This window comes from Capricornis sumatraensis, chromosome 1 (genome assembly GCF_032405125.1).
Source record: "Capricornis sumatraensis isolate serow.1 chromosome 1, serow.2, whole genome shotgun sequence".
In the NCBI taxonomy this organism is placed as follows: domain Eukaryota; kingdom Metazoa; phylum Chordata; class Mammalia; order Artiodactyla; family Bovidae; genus Capricornis; species Capricornis sumatraensis.
In genome coordinates, this window is record NC_091069.1 from 95,174 (window position 1) to 119,097 (window position 23,924).

Below are 23,924 nucleotides of genomic sequence, written 5' to 3' on the forward strand. Positions count from 1 at the left end.
GGTTGGGGATTTTGAGTACAACCAATTATAATACATTAAAGTTTTTATAGTACTTTAAATTTTCCCACTTAAAATAATGGGAAATCGGACTCCCAGTACAACATTTGATTTTTAGGAATGGATTAGTGAGGTCAGACAAGAAATAACTATATAGCATTAATACCAAACCTTATGACACTTGAACATAACGTAGGAAAGTCACAGAGCCCATCTCAGTACCAGTCCAAGAACCCTCCATAAAGTACAGTCACACAAGGTCCAACATCACATAGAAAATAATGATGATGACCTAATGCAGTTTTTTGTAAGATTGCAAAGACAGTTCAAGATCTGAAAGCTTTTTACTATAAATCCCCACATGTAAGCAGAGACCATATGATCTCTATGGATGCTGAAAAGGCCTTCAACAAAATTCAACAGCTATTTCAGATAAAAGAATACTTACTGAAATAGAATTTAATGAATACTATAGCATGACTTTATACACACACACACACACACCTCTCAAGCCCAAAACTGTAACCTTACTTAGGTAGGCAGAAACAAGGTGAGGGGACCCACTAACACCAATGTTAGGGTATCAGCTGGTGCAACCAGGCAGCAGAAAAGAAAGAAAAGGCAAGGAAGGAGCCCCTAAGATTTAGAAAGGAATAGTTAGAACTGTATCGCAAAGTCTTATATAATATTCTTGGGGGGAAAAAGACAATCAGTGCTAAAACTAATGAACAATTTGAGAATTCAGGAAAGTAGTAGGACACAAAATTAACATATAAAAGTCAATAGCCTAAAATTCTGCTTCTAGCAGACGTTATAATAGGGACCAAGTTAACCCTCCCATGTGAGTAACAATCAAAAACACCAAACATTAAGAAAATGAAAAGCCACTAACTGGGAAAAAATATTTGCAAATCACATATCTGATAAAGGTCTTATATTAAAATTATACAAAGAACTCTAAAAAGTCAACAATTAGAAAACCACCTAATTAAAAAGTGGGCAAAAAGTCTGTTTTCAGACCACAATGAAGTAAACTAGAAATTGATAACAGAAAGATAATTCTCAAAGTACACAAAAATTAAATAGCATACTTCTAGATAACATATGAGTCAGAGAAGAAATTTCAAGAGAAACTGTAAGATATTTATAACTAAATGAAAATGAAAACCCAGTTCTAACAAAGTTTGTTGGACAGAAGGGAACTCATAGCACTGATTTATAGCTATAGCTACATTAGAAAATAAAAATCCAAAGTCGATAATTTAGCTTCCACCTTAGGAAACTAGAAAAAGACGAGGAATTCCAATCCAGAGGAAGCAGAAGAAAGAGACAATGAGAATTAGAGCAGAAATCAGCGGAACTGAAAGCAGTGGAGAGCATTAATGAAACCAAAAGCTGGTTCCCTGAAAGGATCAGTAACACTGACAAGCCTCTAGTCAGGCTAAGATAAAAGAGAGGAAACAACAATTTCTAACATCAGAGATACAAGAGGGGCCACCACTGCTGAGCCCATGGACATTAAAAGGGTAATAGATTAATACTGTGAACAACTCTATGCCCACAAACTTGATAAACTGTGAAATGAGCCAACTCCTTGGAAGGATGCAATCTGCCAAAACTCACACGAGAAAAAATAGAGAATTTAAATACATTTATAGCTATTAAAGTGAAACACTGAATCAATAATTACCTTCTAAAACAGAAAGCACCAGGCCCAGATGGGTTCACCAGTGAGTTCTACAAAATACCTAAGGAAGAAATCCTAGCCATTCCCTACAATCTCTTTCAGAAGATAGAAGCAAATCTGAACAAATTCTAGGAGGCCAGCATTTTACCCTAATCCTAAAACCAGTCACGACATCACAAGGAAACTATACCCCACTATCTCCCATGAATATAGATTAAAAATTCTCAAACAAAACATTAGCAAATCAAATCCAAAAAAGTATAAAAAGAATTATAGACCACAACCAAGGGGAATTAATCCCAGGTATGAGAGCTGATCCAAGAATCAAAAATCTATTAATATAATCCATCACATCAACAAACTGAAAAAGAATGCTCGCATCAACAGGTACAAAGAAAAATAAAAGGCATTTGATAAATCCAATACCTAGTCATCATAAAAACTCTCAGTAAATTGGAATGGGGGAATTTCCTCAACTTTATAAAGAATATGTACCAAAAACCCTACAGCTAACATCATACTTAATGGTGAGAAACTCAAAGCTGTCTTAAAAAGATCACATACCAGGAGAAGATGTCCCCCTCTCACCAATCCTTTTCAACAACATACTGGAAGTCCTCGCTACTGCAATAAGGAAAAAAAAAGGAAATAAAAAGTTTACAGATTGGTAAGTAAGACTAAAAAAAAAAACAAAACCTGTATTTGTTAGCAGATGACTTGATCATCTATTTAGAAAATCTGAAAGAATCAAAAAACATTCCTGCAAGTTTTCAGGATACAAAGTTAACATACAAAAGTCCTATATACCAACAATGGACAAGTGGAATTTAAAATTACAAACACAACAGTATGCACATTAGCATCCCCTCAAATGAAATACCTAAGTGTGAATCTAACAAAATATGTACGAGTTTTCCCCGTGAGGAAAACTATAAACGCCAATGAATTAGATAGAAGAGCTAAGCAAATGGAGGGGCATTCCCTGGTCATGGATGGGAGGGTTCAATATTGTCAAGTTGCCAGTTCTTTCCAACTTGATCTACAGATTCGAGGCAATCTCAATGAAAATCCCAACAAGCTGTTTCATGGGTATCAGCAAAGTGATTCTAGAGTTTTATCAGGTGATGGAAAAGACTCAGAATAGCCAACAGTTTAATATCGAAGAAGACCAAAGTTGTAGGGTCAGCATTACCCAACTTCTGGAGCGGGCTGCCATTCCCTTCTCCAGGGGATCGTCCCAACCCAGGGACCGAACCCAGGTCTCCTGCACTGCAGACAGACGCTTCACCGTCTGAGCCACCAGGGAAGCCCAAGACTTACTACACAGCCATGGTAACAAACAGTGTGGTCCTCGCGCCAGAATGAGCAGATGGATCAGCAGAGCAGAGAAGAGCCCAGAAACAGACTCCCACAAATTACAGGCAGCACAGCGGAGCAAGCCTCGCCAATAAATGGTGCTAGAGTAACCGGACATCCACACGCAAGATAAAAAAGGAGAATCTAGAGAGATTTTTCCACCCTTCACAAAAATTAACCCAAAATGGCTCAGAGGCCTAAACACGAAATGCAAAATTAGAACACTCCTGTTGCTGTCCAGCTGCTAAATCCTGTCTGACTCTGCACCCCCATGAACTGCAGCATGCCAGACTTCCCTGTGCTTAGTCACTCAGTCATGCCCAACTCTTTGCAATCCATGGACTGTAGCCCACCAGGTTCCTCTGTCCATGGGGATTCTCCAGGCAAGATTACTGAAAGGGTTGCCACTCCCTTCTCCAGGGGATCTTCCCAACCCAGGGATCAAACCCAGGTCTCCCACATTGCAGGCAGATTCTTTACCGTCTGAGCCACCAGGGAAGCCCAAGAATACTGGAGTGGGGAGCTCATCCCTTCTCCAGGGGATCTTCCCAACCCAAGAATCAAACTGGGGTCTCCTACGTTGCAGGCAGATTCTTTACCAGTTGAGCTACCAGGGAAAGACTGAGGGCAAGAGGAGAAGGGGGCAACAGAGGATGAGATGATTGGATGGCATCACTGACTCAGTAGACATGAGTTTCAGCAAACTCCAGGAGATAGTGAAGGACAGGCTTCCCATGGACTGCAGACTTCACTATCTTCTGGAGTCAGTGATGCCATCCAATCATCTCATCCTCTGTTGCCCCCTTCTCCTCTTGCCCTCAGTCTTTCCTAGCATCAGGATATTTTCCAATAACATTCCTAGGAGATAATTAACAACTTCTGCTCTATAAAAGACATCAACAGAATCAGAAAACAAGCAAAAAACTGAGAGAAAATGTTTGCAAAAGACACATCAGATAAAAACTGTTATTTAAAATATACAAAGAGCTCCTAAAACGCAACAATGAAAACAACTACCTGAATAAACTATGGGCAAAAGACCTTAACAGACATCTCACAGAAGAAGGTAGACAGAGGGTAGGTAAGCATACAAAGATGTTTCACAGCAAGTGATATCAAGGAAATGAAAACCAACACAATCTGATACCACTGCACACCAATTAGAATGGCCAAATTCTGGAACACTAGCAATACCAAATGCTGTCAAAATGTGGAGCAACAGAAATTCTCATTCACTGCTGGTGGGAATGCAAAACGGTACAGCCAGTTTTGTGATTTCTTCAAAACTAAATATATTCTTGCCATATGAACCAACCATCGTTCTCTTTAGTACTTACCCAAAGGAGTAAAAATTTATGTCCACACAAAAATGTGCACACAGACGTTTATAGCGGCTTTACTCATACCGCCAAAATCTGGAGGCAGCCAAGAAGTTCTCAAGTAGCTGAATGGATAAACTAAGGTGCACCCAGGTAATGGAACGCTGAAATGAGTGAGAGTCGCTCAGTCACGTCTGACTCTTTGCGACCCCGTGGGCTATACAGTCCATGGGATTCTCCAGGCCAGAATACTGGAGTGGGAAGCCGTTCCCTTCTCCAGGGGATCTTCCCAACCCAGGGTTGAACCCAGGTCTCCCGCATTGCAGGCGGATTCTTCACCAGCTAAGCCACCTGGGAAGCCCTGAATAATAAAATAATGGAATGTTCTTCAGCACTGAAAAAAAAAAAAAAGAGCTATCAGGCCATGAAAAGACCCAGAGAACCCTTAACCTGCACGCTGGTAAGTGAAAGAAGCCAATCTGAAGAGGCCACATACTGCATGATTCCAGCCATATGGCATTCTGGGAAAGGCGAACAGTGGGGACGAGAAGGTCAGTGGCGGGAGTCACGGGTGGATGAACAGGCACAGCACGGAGGGTCTTTAGGGTACTGAAAACACTCGGTATGTGTGGCCATACAATGATGGCTATGTCCTGCCATACATTTGTCCAAACCCACAGAATGTGCAATACCAAGAGTGAACTCTGATGTAACCTATAGACTTTGAGTGATTATGACGCGTCAATGTAGGTTCATCTTTGGTTAGAAAAAAAAAAAAAGCACCATTCTGATGAGTAATAGGGAGGCTACTGCATGTGTGGGGCACAGAGTATAGGGAAATCTTGGTACCTTCCTCCCAATTTTGTTCTGAAATTTAAACTGCTCTTTAAAAAATTAAGTCTCTACAATTTTTTTCAAATAAAATATTTAAAAGTGGGCAAAAGATATTAATAGGCACCCAACCAAAGAAAACTGCAAGGAGATCCGACCAGTCCACCCTGAGGGAGACCAGCCCTGGGATTTCTTTAGAAGGAATGATGCTGAAGCTGAAACTCCAGTACTTTGGCCACCTCATGCGAAGAGTTGACTCATTGGAAAAGACTCTGATGCTGGGAGGGATTGGGGGCAGGAGGAGAAGGGGACGACCGAGGATGAGATGGCTGGATGGCATCACTGACTCGATGGATATTGAGTCTGAGTGAACTCCAGGAGTTGGTGATGGACAGGGAGGCCTGGCGTGCTGCAATTCATGGGGTCGCAAAGAGTCGGACACGACTGAGCGACTGAACTGAACTGAACTGAACCAAAGAAGATATACAGATATTAAATCAGCATATTAAAAGAAGTCAACATCATATGTTATTAAGGAATTATAAGCTGATAAATGAGATATCATTACACATTAGAATGGAGAAAATTCAAAACATGGGCAGTACCAACTGTTGGAGAAGAATGTGAAGCAATAGGAATTCTCATTTATTGGTGGGAATGTAAAGTGATACAGCCAATTTTCCAAACAACCAAGGTGTCCTTCAACAGATGTATGGATAAATAAACTGTGGTCCACCCCAACAACCAAATATTATTCAGCACAAAAAAGAAATGAGCTATCAAGTCATGAAAAGACACGGAGGAACCTTAAATGAACACGGTAAGTGAAAGAAGCCAATCTGAAGAGGCTACATACTATACAATTCCAACTATACGACATTCTGGAAAAGGCAAATGTAAAAAGGCACAGTGAAAAAAAGGTCAGTGGTTGCCGGGGTCAGGGAGCAGCGGCCACACCTAGGTTTCCGTGGACGAAAGCCAGGTGGGACCCTCAAGCTAATCCAGAAAGAATCATACCCAGGGGCTCATTTTGGGAGTCTGGGCAAACACACACACTACCACCTTGGGAGGTGAGACAACACGAGGGACCAGGGCAAGCTTTCTTCCAAGGGAGCAGTGAGGAAGGGAAGGCTCAGCAGCCAGAGCACCCAACCGCACTGTCACAGCCGGCGCAGGGCACGGGCCCATCGGCCCCAGGTGAGAGCGCCCCAGGTGAGAGAACGTGTGTGTGCTCGCGTCTGCGTGTGGACAGGTCCGCACATGCGCAGGCAGGTGGCAGCATCTGGGTCTGCCTGCAACTATGTCTTCATCTGGAACTCCGCGTCAGCTCTGCCCCTGGGAATGTTCTCTCTATTCTTGGTGCTCACGAAACACTGGTGCACTTGCGCACAGTGTGAGGGGCTAGTCTTTGAAACCGGGCGGTTGACATTTTCATTACCCTGTGCCTTCAGCGCCTGAACATGGTCAGCTGTGGAACCGCCGTTCCTTCAGGACCTCGAGCAAAGGCCCGGGAGGAACCGCAGAGCAGGGACCATGCAGCATGGAAGACCACCACCCTGAGACCCCCCTCCTCTCCCCTGCTAACTCCCAGCCTCAGTCTGGTCTGTGGCCACAGTTCCTGGCAGCGTCGGTGCGACTGTGGAGAGCTGTAACCACATTGTGGTCTGTCTTCCCGACGGGACTCTGGGCCCCATGAGGACAGCCAGTCGCGCTCCCTCCTGCCTGGGCCTCTGCACTAACAGCAGGCCTGGCACTTACCTGGGAACTTGCAAGTATTTTTGGAAGGGAGGGGACTAAGGCTTAAGTGACATGTAACAGTGACGGCGCTCCTCTGGGGCCCTGGAAAGCAAAGGGACGCGGAGGCACAGATGCCGACAGCAAAGACGCTCCGCTGAGAGCAATTCAGAGGCAAGCTCTGTCCCCCGGTGGCCGCTGCGGAGCAGGAGGGGGAGAAGGAGCACAAACCGGGCCCACACGAGGGGGGCCCTGCCCAGCTGCTGCGGGGAGATACTCACTGGGAACAGCCGTGGTCTCGCCGGGAGGCCCGGTCAGTGTCACTGGAATATGCACAGCGGTGCTCAGATCCGAGGGCTGACTGCCCATGCGAGAAACATTCCGCTGATTGTCTGCATCCTCGGGCTGTTCTTCCACCTTCTCTAGACAGGTGCTGGGCAGGGCATGCACAGGGCCCACACCAGTCACCACGCTGGCCTCCAGGTCACAGTGCGACTCCCTGCAACCAGTGATGCTCGTCAGAGTGACGCGGCCCCAAACTCCTGTTCTATCTGCAAAACCCAGCTTCTTAAACCCCTATCCTGATCAAATAAATCCCTGACCACCTCCTCTGTTCTGATTTTTATCATCCTGAACATTCTGTGTTTGGGGATCTGAAAGGTAGGGTTGCAGCTGACTCACCTGTTCCCTGGCAAAAGGCCAGGCATGGCTGACATCACATTATGTGTACATAACAGAACTGTTGGCAGAATGAAGAAGCCTGGAAGACGGTGTTACCCTAAGCCACCCTACCTGGGGCCCCACCAGGGCCACGCACAGAGCTCTGCAAACGAAGACACTGCCTAGGTGGGGCTGATTCTGAGCTGCAGCCTCTGACTATGAGAGTTCTGGGTGGTCTCTGACCTGTTGGCAAGTGTGGAGATTGCTGGTCTCAGCCTAGCAGCCCCTGTTACCCCCAGGCTCTCCCAGTCACCCTGGGAATGCTGTCCCAGCTGGGGGCCAGGCTGGCTGGCCTGGGGAGGGAATAGGGCGGGGTCCTTTCTGTCTGAGGCACACAGCCCAGCCCGCTTCCGTCACACCATTAGCCTGGAGTCCCCCCCCACCCCCCGGCTCTCCTGAGCCTCCTTCCTTCACAGTGGTCCCCGTTTTCCTCTTCTCTCTGGGTCACCCTGTTCTTTCCAAGTCTTCCTATTCCAAACCAGTGCCAAGGATTTTGCCCTAAGCCTCCCTTGCCCCTGGGCCCCTTAGACTAGGCTAAACTTCCCTGAGCCAAGCTCCCCAGCACGCGGGGGAAAGGATTTCTCACACAGCACCAGCAAGGCGGACTGTCCCCTCCCGGGGCCGCGCCCGGCCCGCGCCCCCGCCCCGCGCCGACTCACCTGGGCTGGTGGTTTCGGGGCTCCTTGTCCCTGTCCTCCGCCTCGGCCTCCTTCTCCGCCTCCTCGAGTGCGGGCGGCGCCTTGTGTCGCGCTCGGTGCCGCCGGGCAGGCTCCTCGCCGCTCTCGGCCTCCCGGGGCCCGGCCCGGGGGCCGCCGCGGTGCCGCGCTCGCCGCTCGCCTTTGCTCCCGGGCGCGGCCTCCCTGCTCGGCTCCGGCGCGTGCCGGTGCGCGCGGTGGCGCCGGGGCTCGCGCTCCGCGGCCTCCTCCGGGGAGCCCCGCCGGTGGTGGCGCCGGCCGCCGTCCGGGCCCAGCCCGCGGCCTCGCTCGCTCCTGGCCTCGCGGGGGCCTGCGGCCTCCTTGCTGCGGCTGCGGCGCGGTCGCGCCCGCTCCTCCCGGGCCCCCGGGTCCGCGCCCTCCGCCTTCGCGGCGTCCGCCCTGTCCGGCTCCCCCGCCGGGGCTGCGGCCTTGTCCCTGTCCCTGTCGCGGTGCCGGTGGTGCCTGCGCGGCGGGTCGGCAGCCTCGCCGGCCTCCCCGCCCTCGGGCCGGGCCTTGCCCCCCGCGGGCCCCCGCGCCCCGTCCCGTCCTGGCTCCACCACAAGCGGCCGGTCCAGGTGCGTCTTCATGTCGGGCCGCAGGTGGCGGGAAGTGGCGAAGCGCAGCCGCTCCTCGGGGTCCATCTCGCTATACAGCGCTTCACAGCTGGCCCGCAGGTTCTGCAGCCGCAGCTGGCTGGCCCGCTGCTCCCACACCGAGCGCGCCTTGGCCGAGTTCTGCTGCCTGCTGTGGGGAAACCGCCCCTGTGAGCCCCCTGCGCTGCCTCCCACCTCTCTGCTTCACAGCGGAAGCCACTGATGGACACAGAGCGATGGGCGGATGGCAGAGGACGCAGGGACGCAGGGCGAGAGGAGGGAAGAAGGCGGCGGGAGTCCTGGCCAGCCCAGCAGAGTGGCCGGGCTGAGTCGGTGGCAGATACCCGGGGTAACAGACCTCGTCCCTGTGCCCCTGGTCGGGGAGCCCACAGACTGCGAGAGCCTCACCTGAGGTGGGGGCCCCAGGCCGGAGGGCACAGGGATGCAGGGCAGTGGGAATGGCAGGCACTAGCATGAGGTGGCAGACAGGCTTCTCGGGCAGGCGGGCCGCCTGCCAGGAAGGCCAAGATGGGGCAAGGAGGAGGGCAGCATCCAAATGGAGTGGGACTGGGTGGGAGCTGCCTAAGGAGGGGCTTCTCCATCTCTCCCTCCTGGAGGAAAGTCACTGGCCAGAAGCACACAGAGGGTGTTTGAGAGGGAACTCAAGAAGAGGCGGGTCATCAGGAGCAGAGGGGAGAGCGGCCCAGGCAGTGAGAGGCCCTGGGACAGCTGGCCCTCAGGAGTCGGGCAGGCACGCTCCCTGAGTTGGTCAGACCCATTTGGGCAGCGGCCACTGAGCTCAATGACCATTTGCTGAATGCCCAGCAACCCAGCGTCAGGTCTGGGGCTGGACACCCCCTCTGTGGTCACCAGTACCCCCTCTCTCTTGGCCCCACAGAGGCTGAGAGCTCTCTGGCACCAGGAATGGCCTGCGGCCCGGGCTCAGCCCTCACAGCACAGGCTCCTGAAGGCCCTGACGGCCACCTGCCAAGCTCACCCACACGATCACGGGGGGCGGTCCACAGCCCAGGGTGCATGGAAGCCCCTTGCATTCTGTAGTTTCCACTAGACAAGACCCCAGAGTTGGTAACCCCAACCCCACCTTGGCCAAGTGGAAACTGCCTCAGAGGCCAGTCTTGTCCTTCCCCTCTGGAGGTTCCTGGAACCCCCTGGGGCAGCAGGGGCAGCACAGGACAAGGATGGCCGTGGCATCTGGATCAGGTGGCATCTGGCCACCTCCGCCAGCCCTCACGCCCACCTCTTGTCCCCACGGCACACTGAGCACAGAGCTGTGACCCACAAGGTCCACAGCAAGTCACTGACGGAGCCAGGACCGGACGCATGCAAGGACAAGAGGGAAAGAGTGTCTGAAGGAGACGTGAGGCCTTGGCCAGACTCCGGCTGCGCGGACAGCACCGCCGAGAGCCACCACCCGAGGGCCCTGAGGGCCGGGCTGGACAGGCCCACCCCGGCTCTGGGCTGCGGCCACGGAGCACCACACTAGTCCTGCCCTTGGTGGGGTCAGTCCAGGCTCAGGGTGGGGAGCCGTTTCCAGGGGAGCTCCCGGGAGTATGGGAGCAGCAGAGCCTGCTGTCTGTCCCTAGGGGCCCAGCAGGGGGGCAGGCAGGAGACGCCTGAGGGACAACCGCTGGCCTCTCCGGCCATCTGCCGACCACACCTTAGCTGCCCCCCAAGCCCTGACCTGCTGCCCTATTCCCGAGGCCACCTCGCAACAGACCACCTTATCTTTCTTTGGCTTCAACCCAGAGCCCCCAGGGACCTCCCCATCCCCAGCTGGCATCAAAACAAAGGGTCCGACTCTGAACAAGACTGAACCTTATACAGTGGACAACAGCCACCAGGGGGAGTTCCCCAGGTGCCGAGGCCACGAGAGCTGACAGCCAGCCGCTTGTCAGCCTCCTCATCAGCCCAGCAGCCGGAGATGGACCTGGACTCTGAGCCATATGGGCAGCAGGTGGTGGCCTGCTCAGATGCAGCCGTGAGCCCTGGGGCCTGTGCCATCTGTCAGAACACAAACAGGCCAGCAGTGAAGATAATGGGGACACGTGGCGGCTCAGGAGGAACGGCTCTGCCCTCACCCTTACCCTCAGACACAGCTCTGTCCCGCCCAGGAACCAGCTCAAGCCCACGAAGAGGCGGGTGGCCTGCTGGACTAGAGAGTGCGGCCAGGCTCCCTGCATACCTGCCCAGCCCCGCCCCCGCTGGGCTGCTGCCACTCTGGGCCTCCGCCCCCTGGGACTAGCTGTGCCCACCCAGCAGGCTGCACGGCTGCCTCTCCGGACGTGCCTCGGGGTCTGAGCCTTGCTGGGGTGCTGCCTGCGGGCCTCTCTGTGCCTGCTCTGCCTGACACACGGCACACTGTGGCCAGTAAGCCTCCCACCCCATGCCTCTCCACCAAGCTCCCAAGCAGCTCAGGACGTACAAGAGACCCCCCGTGCAGAGTGGCAGGCGGCTCAGACCCAGGCGAAGGCCTCCCTGAAGGAGGCCCAGGGAGGAGCTGCCCCACCACGTTCCAGCCCGGCTTGCCTGCAGAGCTGAGTTCAGCCACGTGCTGACGGGACTCAGAAGGAGCCTCTGTGGCACGGCCCTGCTTTGAGGTCTCTGCGCTGAGGAAGCTGTCACCCCCAGCTGTGACAAGCAGAAGCAGCCCAGGAACAACACTGGGGTAGATCATTTAGGCCCCAGCCTCTTACCCTGTGGGCGTCAGGGGCCCGACAACCAGCAGCTCTGCATTCTTGTGGCCGTACCAAGCCCAGCTCTGTGCTGCCCAGCAACAGGGGGATGGAGCTCAGGGACCCCAGGAGCGCCAGTCAGCACCAGGACACAGAGAGGGCACCTGGCCATCCCCAGGGACTTCTAACCTGCAGGAAGAGCCCCTGAGGACGGTCAGACTGGTGTCACCCCCCCCAGCGGGGCCCCCTCGGTGCTCCTGTGGCCCCACCTCAGGCTCTCCCTGTCTCTGCAGCCTTGCAAACAAGCAGCAGCTCTGCTCTCGCTAGAGCTTCCTAAGGATCACAGAGACGTCCCCTCCCAGGTAAGGCAGGCTGGAGCAGGAGGGCCCCACATATGCCTTGAGCCCCTGAGGACCCTCTACTTCACAGGAGCTGCAAGGAGACAGCCCAGCGGCTCCCCGTGGTGGTCACCTCAGGAAATGCAGACCGCTCAAGATGCCAGAGTGACCACACAGGGGCAGACAGCAAAGAGGACAGACCAGGAGAGGAGCGGGGGCTGAGCTCGGAGAGCCCGATCCCGAGAGCGGGCTGAGCAGGATGCGAGGGCGCCAGGACGCGCGCCTGGGTCCCCAGCGGGGCGCGGGGGTGGGCCTGGAGCTGCCCCCTGAAGCGAATGACGTGAAGTGGGAAAGCAGAGCTGGGGCAAAGGTGCTGGCGGGAGGTTGTCACGAAGCCACAGACGGGAGTCGTAGCAGAGACTCACGGTGAGTTTACGCTGGAGACGGATGAGCTGCGAGTTACAGTGCCTCGAGTTTGCTTTACAAAACTGCACATGCAAGAAACAGAACAGAGCAGGAGTGAGGCCGCCAGGGAGAGTCCTGAGAGACGCCAGAATACGCGCGAGCCGCGCCGGGTCAGGGCAGTGCATCCAGGCCGGAGGCCAGGGGCGCTTCTGTCAGAGCGACACCAGCCGAGACCTCGGGATAAAGGAGACGTTGAGGGAGCGCGCACGCCCAGCAGAGCAGCAGCCACCATGGGTGGAGGGCAGGAAGGTCACCTGGAGCCGACCGGCCCAGCTCTGTGCCCACCGCCCCTGGAAGGGCAGCAGGGCCGGAAGAGCAGGCACCTCCCTCGACAGCCCTCCTGGGCTGGAGGACCTGGTGCCTCCATCCCCCAACGCTGGGGACCACTAACCCCTTCAAGACGGAGCCGAGATGGCTGACACAGGGACCTTACCTGCTTGCGGCCTTGCCTGGGCCCGGCTTCCTGACCACTGTGCCTGGCCCCCAGCCAAGGCTGCCCAGGCTCTGAGTCATTACCTCCCACTCACCACCACCCTTCCCAGGGGCAAACAGGTTCCATCACCAGCCCATCTTCCCGTGAGTGTCTTTCTAGAAGCTTTTCCAAAATCAACAGAGAGAAACCAGAGATCTCTTTACAGTCACTTCCCTGCAAGGTAGCATCCCCAGGGGAGGACCAGGTGGGTACCCAACTCTGCCTTCTCAAGGCTGTCGACAAACATGTGAGAAGCTCAGAACTACTCACGGGCCTGCTGACCCTGCATGCAGAGAGACACACGTGTCCAAGAGTGAGCACAGCAGTGCGCATGACCAAGTGTGCCACCTTGGGAGTGTGTGTGAGTGTGACTGAAACTGTGGACATCAAGAGTGGGTGTGAGTGTGAACACGTGTGCAGGAGGGGCCACGGGCACAGCGCTCCTGAGGCAGCTGAGAACTCGGACGACCGTGTCGGCCTGAGTGTCCCCCCTCCGAGGAGCCTGAGAAGACTCCCCTGCAGCCGCACACACTGGGGTCCCACGGAGGCTCAAGTGACTCAGGCACCCCCCAGGAGGGGCCAGCGCAGAGTCTCAGGCAAGGTCCACGGAGCCCTTCAAACATCAGAACCTAAAACTGCCCCGAGCACCCGAGGCCCACACAGCGCATCTCGCCAGGCCCCGTCGCACAAGCCGCACAGCACAGCCTGGGGGGCAGGCTTGGCGGGGGACACCCTGTGCCCCCACCTCAGCAGCTCAGACAGAGAAGTGGCCGTGAGAGGCTGGTGCTGCCAGTGGAGCAGAGAACCGGGCGGATGGACAGACGGACGCCCCGCCCTCAGATGCCTCAGCGGACGGAGGAAGATGAACAGCCACGCACAGCGGCCTCACCCCCACCCCCGTGCCTGAGGCCAGACCTCCTCCAGGGAACGGGACCTCAGGGGGGTCACATCAGAGCCCCTGTACATGCATCTGAGGACCCAAAGCTGCATCCTGGGCGGGCCTGCAGAACCCACAGGAGGACCCAGGGGCCAGCTCCTGGACACACCCCAGGTTGGCCGCAGCGTGGACAGGTCGGCACCGAGCTCAGGGCCTGCTGTGAGGGGAGCACCAAGTGTCCCCCAGGCCCTGGGGACACAGGGCCACAGCCTGGTTTCTGCACAGCAGCGTCCTGAACAGGGCGGGGGCGGAGAAACAGGAAGAGCGTCCAGCCCTCCCTTTCTGGTGTCCAGACAAGCTCCCTGTGGCTGTGCGGGAGGCCCCACCTCTCTGGGGCCTCTGCCCAGGTGGGGGTGGACGCCCTACCGCACATTCCCAAGGAGCGGGCAGCCCTGGCCAGCAGCAGGGGACACAGGACATCGCACTCCCCTCCAGAGAAGCCTGAAGGCAAACGGTACACAGAAACCACACAAGGCCCACGCGGATACACCGCGCAGCCACCGCCACATCCTCCATGCAGACTGCCAGCAGCTTACACAGTGTGGGAGAAGAGGCTGTGACAGGAAGTCCCCAAGGTCGCTGTAAGCCCAGGACCAAGCAGACAGAGCAGGGGCACTGGCCAGACAACAAGACTCCAGGACAACTGGGCACCAAGGCCCCAGCAGCTGGTGGAGCAGGGGCAGCTGTCTCCTGCCTGGCTCCCTGCAGGCCCTGCCCCCCGGCTTCACTCCCAGGGCCTGCCCCCCGCCCCCACCTTCACTCCCTGCAGGCCCTGCCCCCCGGCTTCACTCCCAGGGCCTGGGACCTCCCTTCACTTCTTCTCCCACACAGGCTACCTACCACCTCTGGTCACCGTACAGACAGGACCTCTGCAAGTGCCCTGCTAGAAAACAGGCCACGGCCCTGTGGCTTCCAAGCGAGACCGAGCTGCTAAGATGAACCTCACCCACGTATGTGCACACTTCCACAGACTCACCCCCACCAGAGCTCTCAGCACTGACGCCTGCCTCACCCACGCGTGTGTACACTTTCAGAGACTCACCCCCACCAGAGCACTCAGCACTGACGCTTGCCTCACCCACGCGTGTGCACACTTCCACAGACTCACCCCCACCAGAGCTCTCAGCACTGACGCCTGCCTCACCCACGCAAGTGCACACTTCCACAGACTCACCCCCACCAGAGCTCTCAGCACTGACGCCTGCCTCACCACGGAAGGGCCTGAGGCTGCCCCAGCCCTCTGACCTCAGTCAGCACAGCAGAGGGGCACAGCTGCAGAGCGAGGGCCCATGGGTCAGCCCCGGGAGCCCAAGCGGCTGGGAGGGTGGTGAGCGTGGGGCTGGAGGCAAGACTGGAGGCTCCAGGTGGACTCGGTCTGGCCCCAACCCGCCTGTGCTCTCTTGCGGTCACCCAGTGACCAGACTCAGGGCCAGACTTTCCTGCCTCCTCCCCGGGAGCCAAGCTCCCCCCGGCCACTGCCGCTTCCAGCCCTGGGCTGGGTGCTCTGCCCCAACGTGAAGCCCATAGCACAGCAGCGGTGCTCCTGCAACACGCCTGGAGGCCTCACGGAAGTCTCAGCCCCACCTGATCTCCTCTCATCAGAGAGGCCACCTCTTGCCCTCTGTCCCAACACCAAAATCTCAAAGGTACTTCGGGAAACTGTGCTAAGACTCTTGGGCTGCTGAAGTACCATGTTGAATCTTTCGCCTCACAAAGCACCTTTATGACAAACTGAGCCTAAGTCAGACAGACTAATTCCTTGGAGCCGCCCAGGACTGTCCAGGGGGACCACCTTCAGCAGGCCACCCCCACCCACAGCGCTGCCAACACCTTGCTCTCATCCCAGCAGGGAGAAGCCAGAGGCTCTACCTGGTGGTCTCTGCTCAAAGGCCCATCTCGGCTTCTGGGGAGGGCTGTGTCCTGAGAGGCTCCCGTCAAGGCAAGGGCCCCTCCCTAGAAGCCCCAGGAGGAGCTGGGCTCTACAGCAGCCCTGCCACCACCCCGTGACCGCCCCGAGAGCCTTACGCGGCAATGGAGATGTTCGCGGCAGACACGGGGCTGACTTCCGCCACTTCTTTCGCCTTCTGCAGAGCGAGCTTCTGATTGGCCGCTTCTTCCATCTCCTCTTCGTCCTGTTTGGACAGACAGGAAAGCGTAGCTAGCTGAGAGTGCTGTGTCCACTCTGAGACTCCACAGAAGCCTCAGCCCCACCTGACCTCCTCTCACGCCACCAGCTCTTCCTCCTAGAGCCTCTGAGTCCTTCCCACCCTCTGAGCCACAGGCCAGACAGCTGGCTCCTGCCTCAGCACGACCCACCCAGGCTCCAGACACCCCTGCTAGGCCCATCTCCGCAGGCAACAGTTCCCAGTCAGCACCCTGCCCCACGTGCTCACCGCTGACAGTGCCGCTCTGGAGCTCCAGCCCAGGAGCACATTCCTGCGTGTCAGTCTCATTCTGGTGAAAGGCAAACCCACCTCTCTATTCCCACCTGCTCCCCCTCCTGCCTACCCCCAGCAGTTGTCTCACTGGAACGAAGTCCGTCTCTGCCCCAGAGCAGTGAGCCAGCACAAGGGGCAGCTGGCCGCCCTGAGCCCGGGTGCCCCTCAGCACCGCCCACGGGAGCCCTCCCCAGGGGTGTCTAGCAGGGCCACCTCAAAACCTCAGAGCTTCCCCACCCGGACCCACCAGGTCACCTCCGACCACCCATCCCCGGCGGTGACTGCACCTGACCGTGGGTTGGATTCCTCACTGAGTTCCTCGAGAAGAGCCCCAAGGCTCTCTGCCCCCGGGCCAGCATGTGACGCCTGAGCAGACGCCTTGGCCCACCTCTGCCCACTCCACGCAGAAGAGGACGGACCCTCCAGCCCGAGCCCACGTCACCAGGCAAAACCAAAATGTTCTGCTCCTCAGATCTCTAGGCTGAGAGCTCTAGGCTGAGTCTACAGGCCCACCAGTCTCCGTGTGGTCCAGCTACATCACTGGGACCACCCTTATTTCCCTCAAGACCCCAGCCCCAGGCCCACCTGGCTCCTCTGGAAGATGGCATTCCCAACACATCCCAAACATGTGAATTTGCTTTTAGGGGCACAGTAATGGCAACTAAGCCCCTGTGAGCTGTCTGTACATTTCCCACCATAGAGAAGAGAGCTTCCGGCTTCAGGGCCAAGAGGGCAGCAGAACCAGGCCCACCACGAAGCCCCCGAGGGACGCCCCCTCCTCCAGCTCCGGGCTGCACCCTGGCTCATGGCCCTCAAGTCACTCCAGTGGCTGTTCTACACACTTGACGTGAGTTCTTTTCCACTTCAAACACAAGTGACACCGCCGTGTATTAGTGGGAGCACAGAGGAGGGAGCACCAAGCCCCACTCTTTGGGACCCTTGGCCGGCCCAGGAGTGCCCAGAGCCTGACTCAAACAGGCCTCCACGTCCGCCTCCGAAAGGGAGAGGACCCCTGGGTTAGGGCAGTCTGTCCAAAGGGGCCACCACCCAGGGTGTCCAGGCACGGACACAGGGCCCCAGCCTGTCAGCATGCCCTCCCACTGGCAACCCTGAACGGGCAGTGAGAGCTTTGACCTCAAGCTCAGGACAGCTGCTGCCAGACCACCAAGGCTGCTGAGCACCCCTGGTTCACGGGGCTCCAGAAATCCTGATGCCAGAAGTGCTCTGTGGCTGCACCAGCCCCCCCAGCCAGGGCCTTGGGCCACTCTCCAGCCGCTCCTGGATTGCGAGATTCAGTCCAACTGACTGACAGCCCTAATAGGCAGGCCAGGGGGATTCCCGACCCTCAGAGGAAGGGAGGAGTCCAGCCCCACAGGCACAGCCCAGCCCAGTCGAGCGGAGGCAGAGGCGGGCGTACCCATGAGCCCCTGGGGGAACATTCTTCCCAGGGGGCCAGGTGGGGAGGCAGGGCCAGGAGCACATGGACACCAGAGCCTCTGCGGCCTGCAGAGACGTCCAGAGCCCGGCTTCCCCAGGGGAGACCCCAGTCAAGCCCCAGAGCAGGGGCAGTGTTAAGAGTCTTGGGACGTGCAGGACTGAGTGGGTGGCTATCAGGGACAGTGGGGGCGAGCGCACAGACAGACACACAGGTGTGCACCCAGGCACACGCACACTGACAGCAGGTGCGTGCCCGGGAGGGTCAGAGCGTCCTCAGGCCTCCGAACCACAGCCCCTTCATGCCAGCAGCTAGGCTTGTCAAAGCGCCAGCCTGAGGCTGAAACGGCGGGCGGCCTGCACCATCCGGGACAGACAGCATGAGAGTACACTGCACCATCCGGAGGGATGCCATGGGGAGACGTGTGTGATCACATCCCCCACAGGCTCAGGGATGCGAGATGACTATTAGCTGGCTCCCGCGGGGCACAGCCTGGAAAGAAAGCCGTCCCACTGGGTGCGGACGTGCTGGGAACAGACACCAGCTGCTCCTCCAGCCACCAGCCTGGCCCAGAATCCGAGGGCAGCACCACACAAGGGCAGGACCACTCGAGCTCAGCCATTCACACAGGAGAGCAAACACAGGCGTGCCCTCCCCTCCCAGAGAGGGTCACAGGGTCCCCTCACCATCTGGGGATGGACATAAGGGACCCTCCCCTCCTGGGGATGACCACAGGGTCCCCTGACTGCCCTCTAGGGTGTTTAGACCCTAGGGCCCACCTCACGATGGCTCTCACTCTGAGAGGACACAGCCGCCACTTCACACACTGAGGCCACCGTGCCCTTCAGTCCTGAGCCCAGGGCAGCCACACCCCCACCATCCGGGCCTGCCTCTGTGCTGCGTCCCCTGTGGGCCACCTCCTGCTCCCACGCGGCCTCCTGTTTTTCTGGCCATCCTTCCCAGGTCTTGACTTCCCAGAAGTGGCCCTCACAGTCACCCCCCTTCCTGGCACAGTGTCCCCTGCCTCTTCAGTGCCCCCACATCCCTGCATATCCAGGACTTGAGGAGAGCCCCTGGACAGCGGCCACACGTTCCTAAAGCAGGACCTGGCCCCCCTCATGACGCCGCAGCCTCTCCAGAGTGGCATGGATTGACCCCATCCACCCATCCTTGGGCCGCAGGTGTGCACCCACCCACGTACCTTGGTCAGCTCCTGAGCATTGGCGAGGTTGTCCACAGCGATGGCCAGGAAGACATTCAGCAGGGTGTCTGGTGGCTCCAGCTAAGGAAGGACGTCTATGCCCCAGCCTCCCCACGGGCAGGCCACGGCTTCCTCCACGCAACATCTTCCCAGGTCCTGGCCAGCCTTGCCTCCTTCCTGGGTGTCCCCCGATCTCCCAACCCTCCAGCCACGTCAGCCCCCGTCAGACACAGCCCAGCCCAGCTGCTAGACGGCGGCCCCCTAGCCTCCTTGATGCAACCTCTGGGTAGGTGACCTTGTAGCTCAGGGCCCCCTGTCTGGCAAGGCCGCATCAATACCCTGGGGCTCAAGGGGAGCCACACCCCAGGGTTCCGCCTCATGGGCAGACCTATGCAGGGCTGCAGCAGGCCCATGAGACAGCACACTGAGGCCAGGTGCTGCCTCCCGGCACTGCCCAAAGCCGCGGCAACCCAGAGGCCTTGCCACGCCCAGAGGGCAGGATGGGGGTCGTGCCCCGCGGGGTCCAGCCGCAGGGAAACCCTCCAGTCAGGCAGGACGGGGGCGCCTGCTGCAGAGCCTCCCCAGCTGGGCTTGCCCTGACCCTGCAGAGCCCCCTCCCGACTCCAGACACAAGCCCGAGGAGCGCCCTCCACACAGGGCCTTCCCTTGTGCTCCCCTGCAGATTCATTCCTACCAGGGGGAGGCTTTTTAAAAGCTTGGTGCCAAAACCTAATTATTGATTTAAATTAAAGTGAAGACAAAACAAACAGCTGCCCTCAGGCTCAAAGCTCATGTCTTTCCCCGAGTCCTCCTTTCCCACCCCACCATGGTGGGAGAGGAGGAGAGGGACCCAGGAGGCACTTACCCCCTCGCCCAGCCCACAGAGGATACAGTTCCCAAACAGCGTCAGGACAATGAAGTACACGGACGAGAACATGCCCTTGCTGACTCCACCTTGTGATTCGATCCCATGGTACATCACCGCATTCCAGTCCTCCCCAGTCAGGATCTGCGGAGGAAGGGAGGGAGAGCACCCAGGCGCATCCCACAGCCCCCAGCGCCCACACACCTGCCCAGGGAGAGACAGCTGAGCCCAGGGCACACGCGTGTGCACACACAGGTTCTTGGATGACACACAAGGCAGCCCAGGGGCCTCTAAAGAAACTTCCAGAAGGGCCATGGCTGGGCTGAGCCTCTACCAAGAATGGAAAGGGAGCTCTAGGGAGAGAAGGCGAGCAAAGGCGAGGAGACCGGCACTGGGCTGCGTGGGGTCAGCCCAGTGGGGTCCGCCTGGTGGGCTCCCCACGTCCCCAGCTGACAGGTCACTGCCACGCAGGTGAGGAGCCCAGGGCTCAGGGGCGGCATGAGCTCTCAAGGCCAGGCAGCAGCCTCAGCCTCTGACCTTCCAGGTTGCTACCTCCTCAGTCCAGTGGGTCCAGGCTATGAGGGCGGCTACACACAATCCTTGCCCCATCAGGAAACGGGTCTCATTTTCACTTGTATTTTGGAAAAGTGCAAGGGGATAAGATAACAGACTCTCCTGCGTCCACCACTCAAGATGGAGACTGCTGGCATTTCATCATGTTTGCATCAGGTCCCATCGCCCATGATCACCCTTGACGGGCAACCGCAATCACGAACCTGGGGTGCGCTCCCATCTACACCACACACATGTACACACACAATATACCATGTGTGCTCCAAACGTGCAGAGAAAAGCGCCAGGCTACACACACGGTTCTGTTCATTCGCCGTTGCCTCCCTGAAGTCGACCCATGTGGACACGTAAGCCCACCGTCCCTGGAAAGCGCTGCACAGGCCCTTCCACACGTCCACCCGTCTTTCTGATCTTCATTGTGGTAGCTTCATAGTGAGCCTTGACACACAGTGGGGCCGATCACTCCACCCTGAGCTGCTTTTGCTATTTTTGGATATTTACTGTCCCACAGAATTGACATGCTGAATGCCAAGAGAAGTTCTGCTGGGATTTGAATCACTGATTAAATTAGGCAGAACTGACCCCTTTACAACTATAAGGCTTCCCATTCTAAAACCTTTGTTTTCAGTTCTTCAGGTCTTTTAATAACAAGTTACAATTTCACATGTAAGTCTTGCATATTTCCTGTGGATTTATTTCTGGGTAACTCATAGCTTTTGTAACTACGGTAAATGAAATCTTTCATTTTAGTTGAATATTCTAACTTAGCAATACAGGGATACAGAAAAGCTCTGTCTTTCAAATCCTTCTCTTGTGTTCAGCAGCACTGGTGAATTCTCTCATTATTGCTAACTGATTCCCTGGGTTTCTATGTAATCACATCATTTGTCTATTCCTTTCCAGTCCTCCTATCTCTTCCTTTTCCTTATTACATTGACTTCAACTGCCTGAATACTAGCTACCCTTGGTTTTTCTTCAGTCATAATGCTTTCAACCTGTATTAGTCTGAGTTCTCCAGAGAAACAAAAGCGATAGGAGATGTCTAGGTATATCTTATCTTGTAATTATGGAGAGTAAGTCCCAAGACCCACAGCTGATGGGGAGAGATGACGGTGTAAGTTTCAGCCCAAATCTGAGTCCAAGGGCAAGAGAAACCGACTGTCCCAGCTCAAACATATTTGGGCAGCAAGAGTGGACTGTCCCTTACTCCATGCCTTCAGTGGGCTGGATGAGGCTCCCATATCTGCTTTCTCAGTCCTCCAGTTCAAACGTTCATGTCATCCAGAAACACCCAGAAATAGTGTCCAATCCAGGCACCCCATGGTCCAGTCACGTTGCACATGAAATTCACCGTCAACAATCTTTTATCTGCAATGTTTGCTACCGTCATTCTAAAATAACAGTTTTATTTAGATATAGTTCATTCAGTCCCTCAGTCATGTCCAACTCTTTGCAACCCTTGGACTGAAGCATGCCTGTCCATCACCGACTCAGAGAGCTCGTTCAAACGCATGTCCATCGAGTCGGTGATGCCATCCAACCATCTCATCCATGGTATCCCCTTCCCCTCCTGCCTTCAATCTTTCCCAGCACCAGGGTCTTTTCCAACGAGTCACTTCTTCACATCAGATGGCCAAAGTATTGGAGTTTCAGCTTCAGTCCTTCCAATGAATATTCAGGACTGATTTCCTTTAGGATGGACTGGTTGAATATCCTTGAAGTCCAAGGGACTCTCAAGAGTCTTCTTCAGCACCACAGTTCAAAAGCATCAGTTCTTCGGCACTCAGCCTTCTTTATGGTCCAACTCTCATATCCATACAGGACTACTGGAAAAACCATAGCTTTGTCTAGATGGACCTTTGTAGGCAAGGTAATGTTTCTGCTTTTTAACATGCTGTCTAGGTTGGTCACAGCTTTTCTTCCAAGGAGAAGTGAAATAAGCAAGGTGACAACATACAGCCTTGATGTACTCCTTTCCCAACCTGGACCCATCCATTGTTCCATTTCCGTTTCTAACTGTTGCTCCTTGACCTGCATGCAGATTTCTCAGGAGATAAGCCGGTCTGGTATTCCCATCTCTTGAAGAATGTTCCATAGTTTCTTGTGATCCACACAATCAAAGGCTTTGGTGTAGTCAAGAAAGCAGATGTTTTTCTGGAATTCTGCTTTTTCAATGATCCAACGGATGTCGGCAATTTGATCTCTGGTTCCTCTGCCTTTTCTAAATCCAGCTTGAACATCTGGGAAGTTCACGGTTCACATACTCCTGAAGCCTGGCTTGGAGAATTCTGAGCATTATTTTGCTAATGTGTGAGATGAGTGCAATTGTGTGGTAGTTCGAACATTCTTTGGCATTCCCTTTCTTTGGGATTGGAATGAAAACTGATCTTTTCCAGTCCTGTGGACACTGCTGAGTTTCCCAAATTTGCTGGCATATTGAATGCAGCACTTTAACAGCATCATCTCTTAGGACTTGGAATAGCTCAACTGGAATTCCGTCACCTCCACTAGCTTTGTTCGTAGTGATGCTTCCTGAGGCCCACTTGACTTTGGACTCCAGGATGTCTGGCTCTAGGTGAGTGATCACACCATCATGGTTATCTGGGTCGTGAAGATCTTTTTTGTACAGTTCTTCTGTGTATTCTTGCCACATCTTCTTAATATCTTCTGCTTCCATTAGGTCCATACCATTTCTGTTCTTTACTGAGCCCATCTTTGCATGACATGTTCTCTTGGTATCTCTAATTTTCTTGAAGAGATCTCTAGTCTTTCCCATTCTGTTGTTTCATTCTATTTCTTTGCACTGATCGCTGAGGAAGGCTTTCTTAGTTCTCCTTGCTATTCTTTGGAACTCTGCATTCAGATGAATATATCTTTCTTTTTCTCTTTTGCCTTTCACTTTTCTTCTTTTCTCAGTTATTTGTAAGGCCTCCTCAGACAACCATTTTGCCTTTTTGTATTTCTTTTCCTTGGGGATGGTCTTGATCATGGACGGTCTCCTGTACAATGTCACGAACCTCTGTTCAAGGTTCTTCAGGCACTCTGTCTGTCAGATCGAATCCCTGGAATCTATCTGTTACTTCCACTTTGATTTAGGTCATCCATGAATGGTCTGCTGGTTTTCCCTACTTTCTTCATTTAAGTCTGCATTTGGCAACAGGAGTTCATGATCTGAGCCACAGTCACCTCCCAGTCTTGTTTTTGCTGACTGTATAGAGCTTTTCCATCTTCGGCTGTGAAGAATATAATCAATTGGTTTTTGGTGTTGGCCATCTGGTGATGTCCATGTGTAGAGTCATCTCGTGTGTTGTCGGAAGAAGGTGTTTGCTGTGATCAGTGTGTTCTCTTGGCAAAACTCTGTTAGCCTTTGTCCTGCTTCATTTTGTACTCCAAGGCCAAACTTGCCTGTTACTCCAGGTATCTCTTGACTTCCTACTTTTGCATTCCAGTCCCCTATGATGAAAAGGACATCTTTTATTGGTGTTAGTTCTAGAAGGTCTTGTAGGTCATCATAGAAATGTTCAACTTCAGCTTCTTCGGCATTAGGGATTGGGCATAGACTTGGATTACTGTGA

General features: G+C 55.0%; 1 protein-coding gene across 2 annotated transcripts in view; it reads right to left on the minus strand.

Annotated features, from left to right (window-relative positions):
* Positions 1 to 23,924, minus strand: part of CACNA1B (calcium voltage-gated channel subunit alpha1 B) — a 207,706-nt gene that overhangs the window by 74,532 nt on the left and 109,250 nt on the right. For both annotated transcript variants that reach the window (XM_068979402.1, XM_068979411.1), the window contains exons 16-20: positions 19,803 to 19,920; positions 18,912 to 18,979; positions 15,863 to 15,969; positions 8,304 to 9,083; positions 7,206 to 7,423 (exon numbers count right to left, since the gene is read on the minus strand). In XM_068979402.1, the coding sequence (XP_068835503.1) occupies positions 7,206 to 7,423; positions 8,304 to 9,083; positions 15,863 to 15,969; positions 18,912 to 18,979; positions 19,803 to 19,920 (1,291 nt within the window). The remainder of the gene's footprint in view (positions 1 to 7,205; positions 7,424 to 8,303; positions 9,084 to 15,862; positions 15,970 to 18,911; positions 18,980 to 19,802; positions 19,921 to 23,924) is intronic.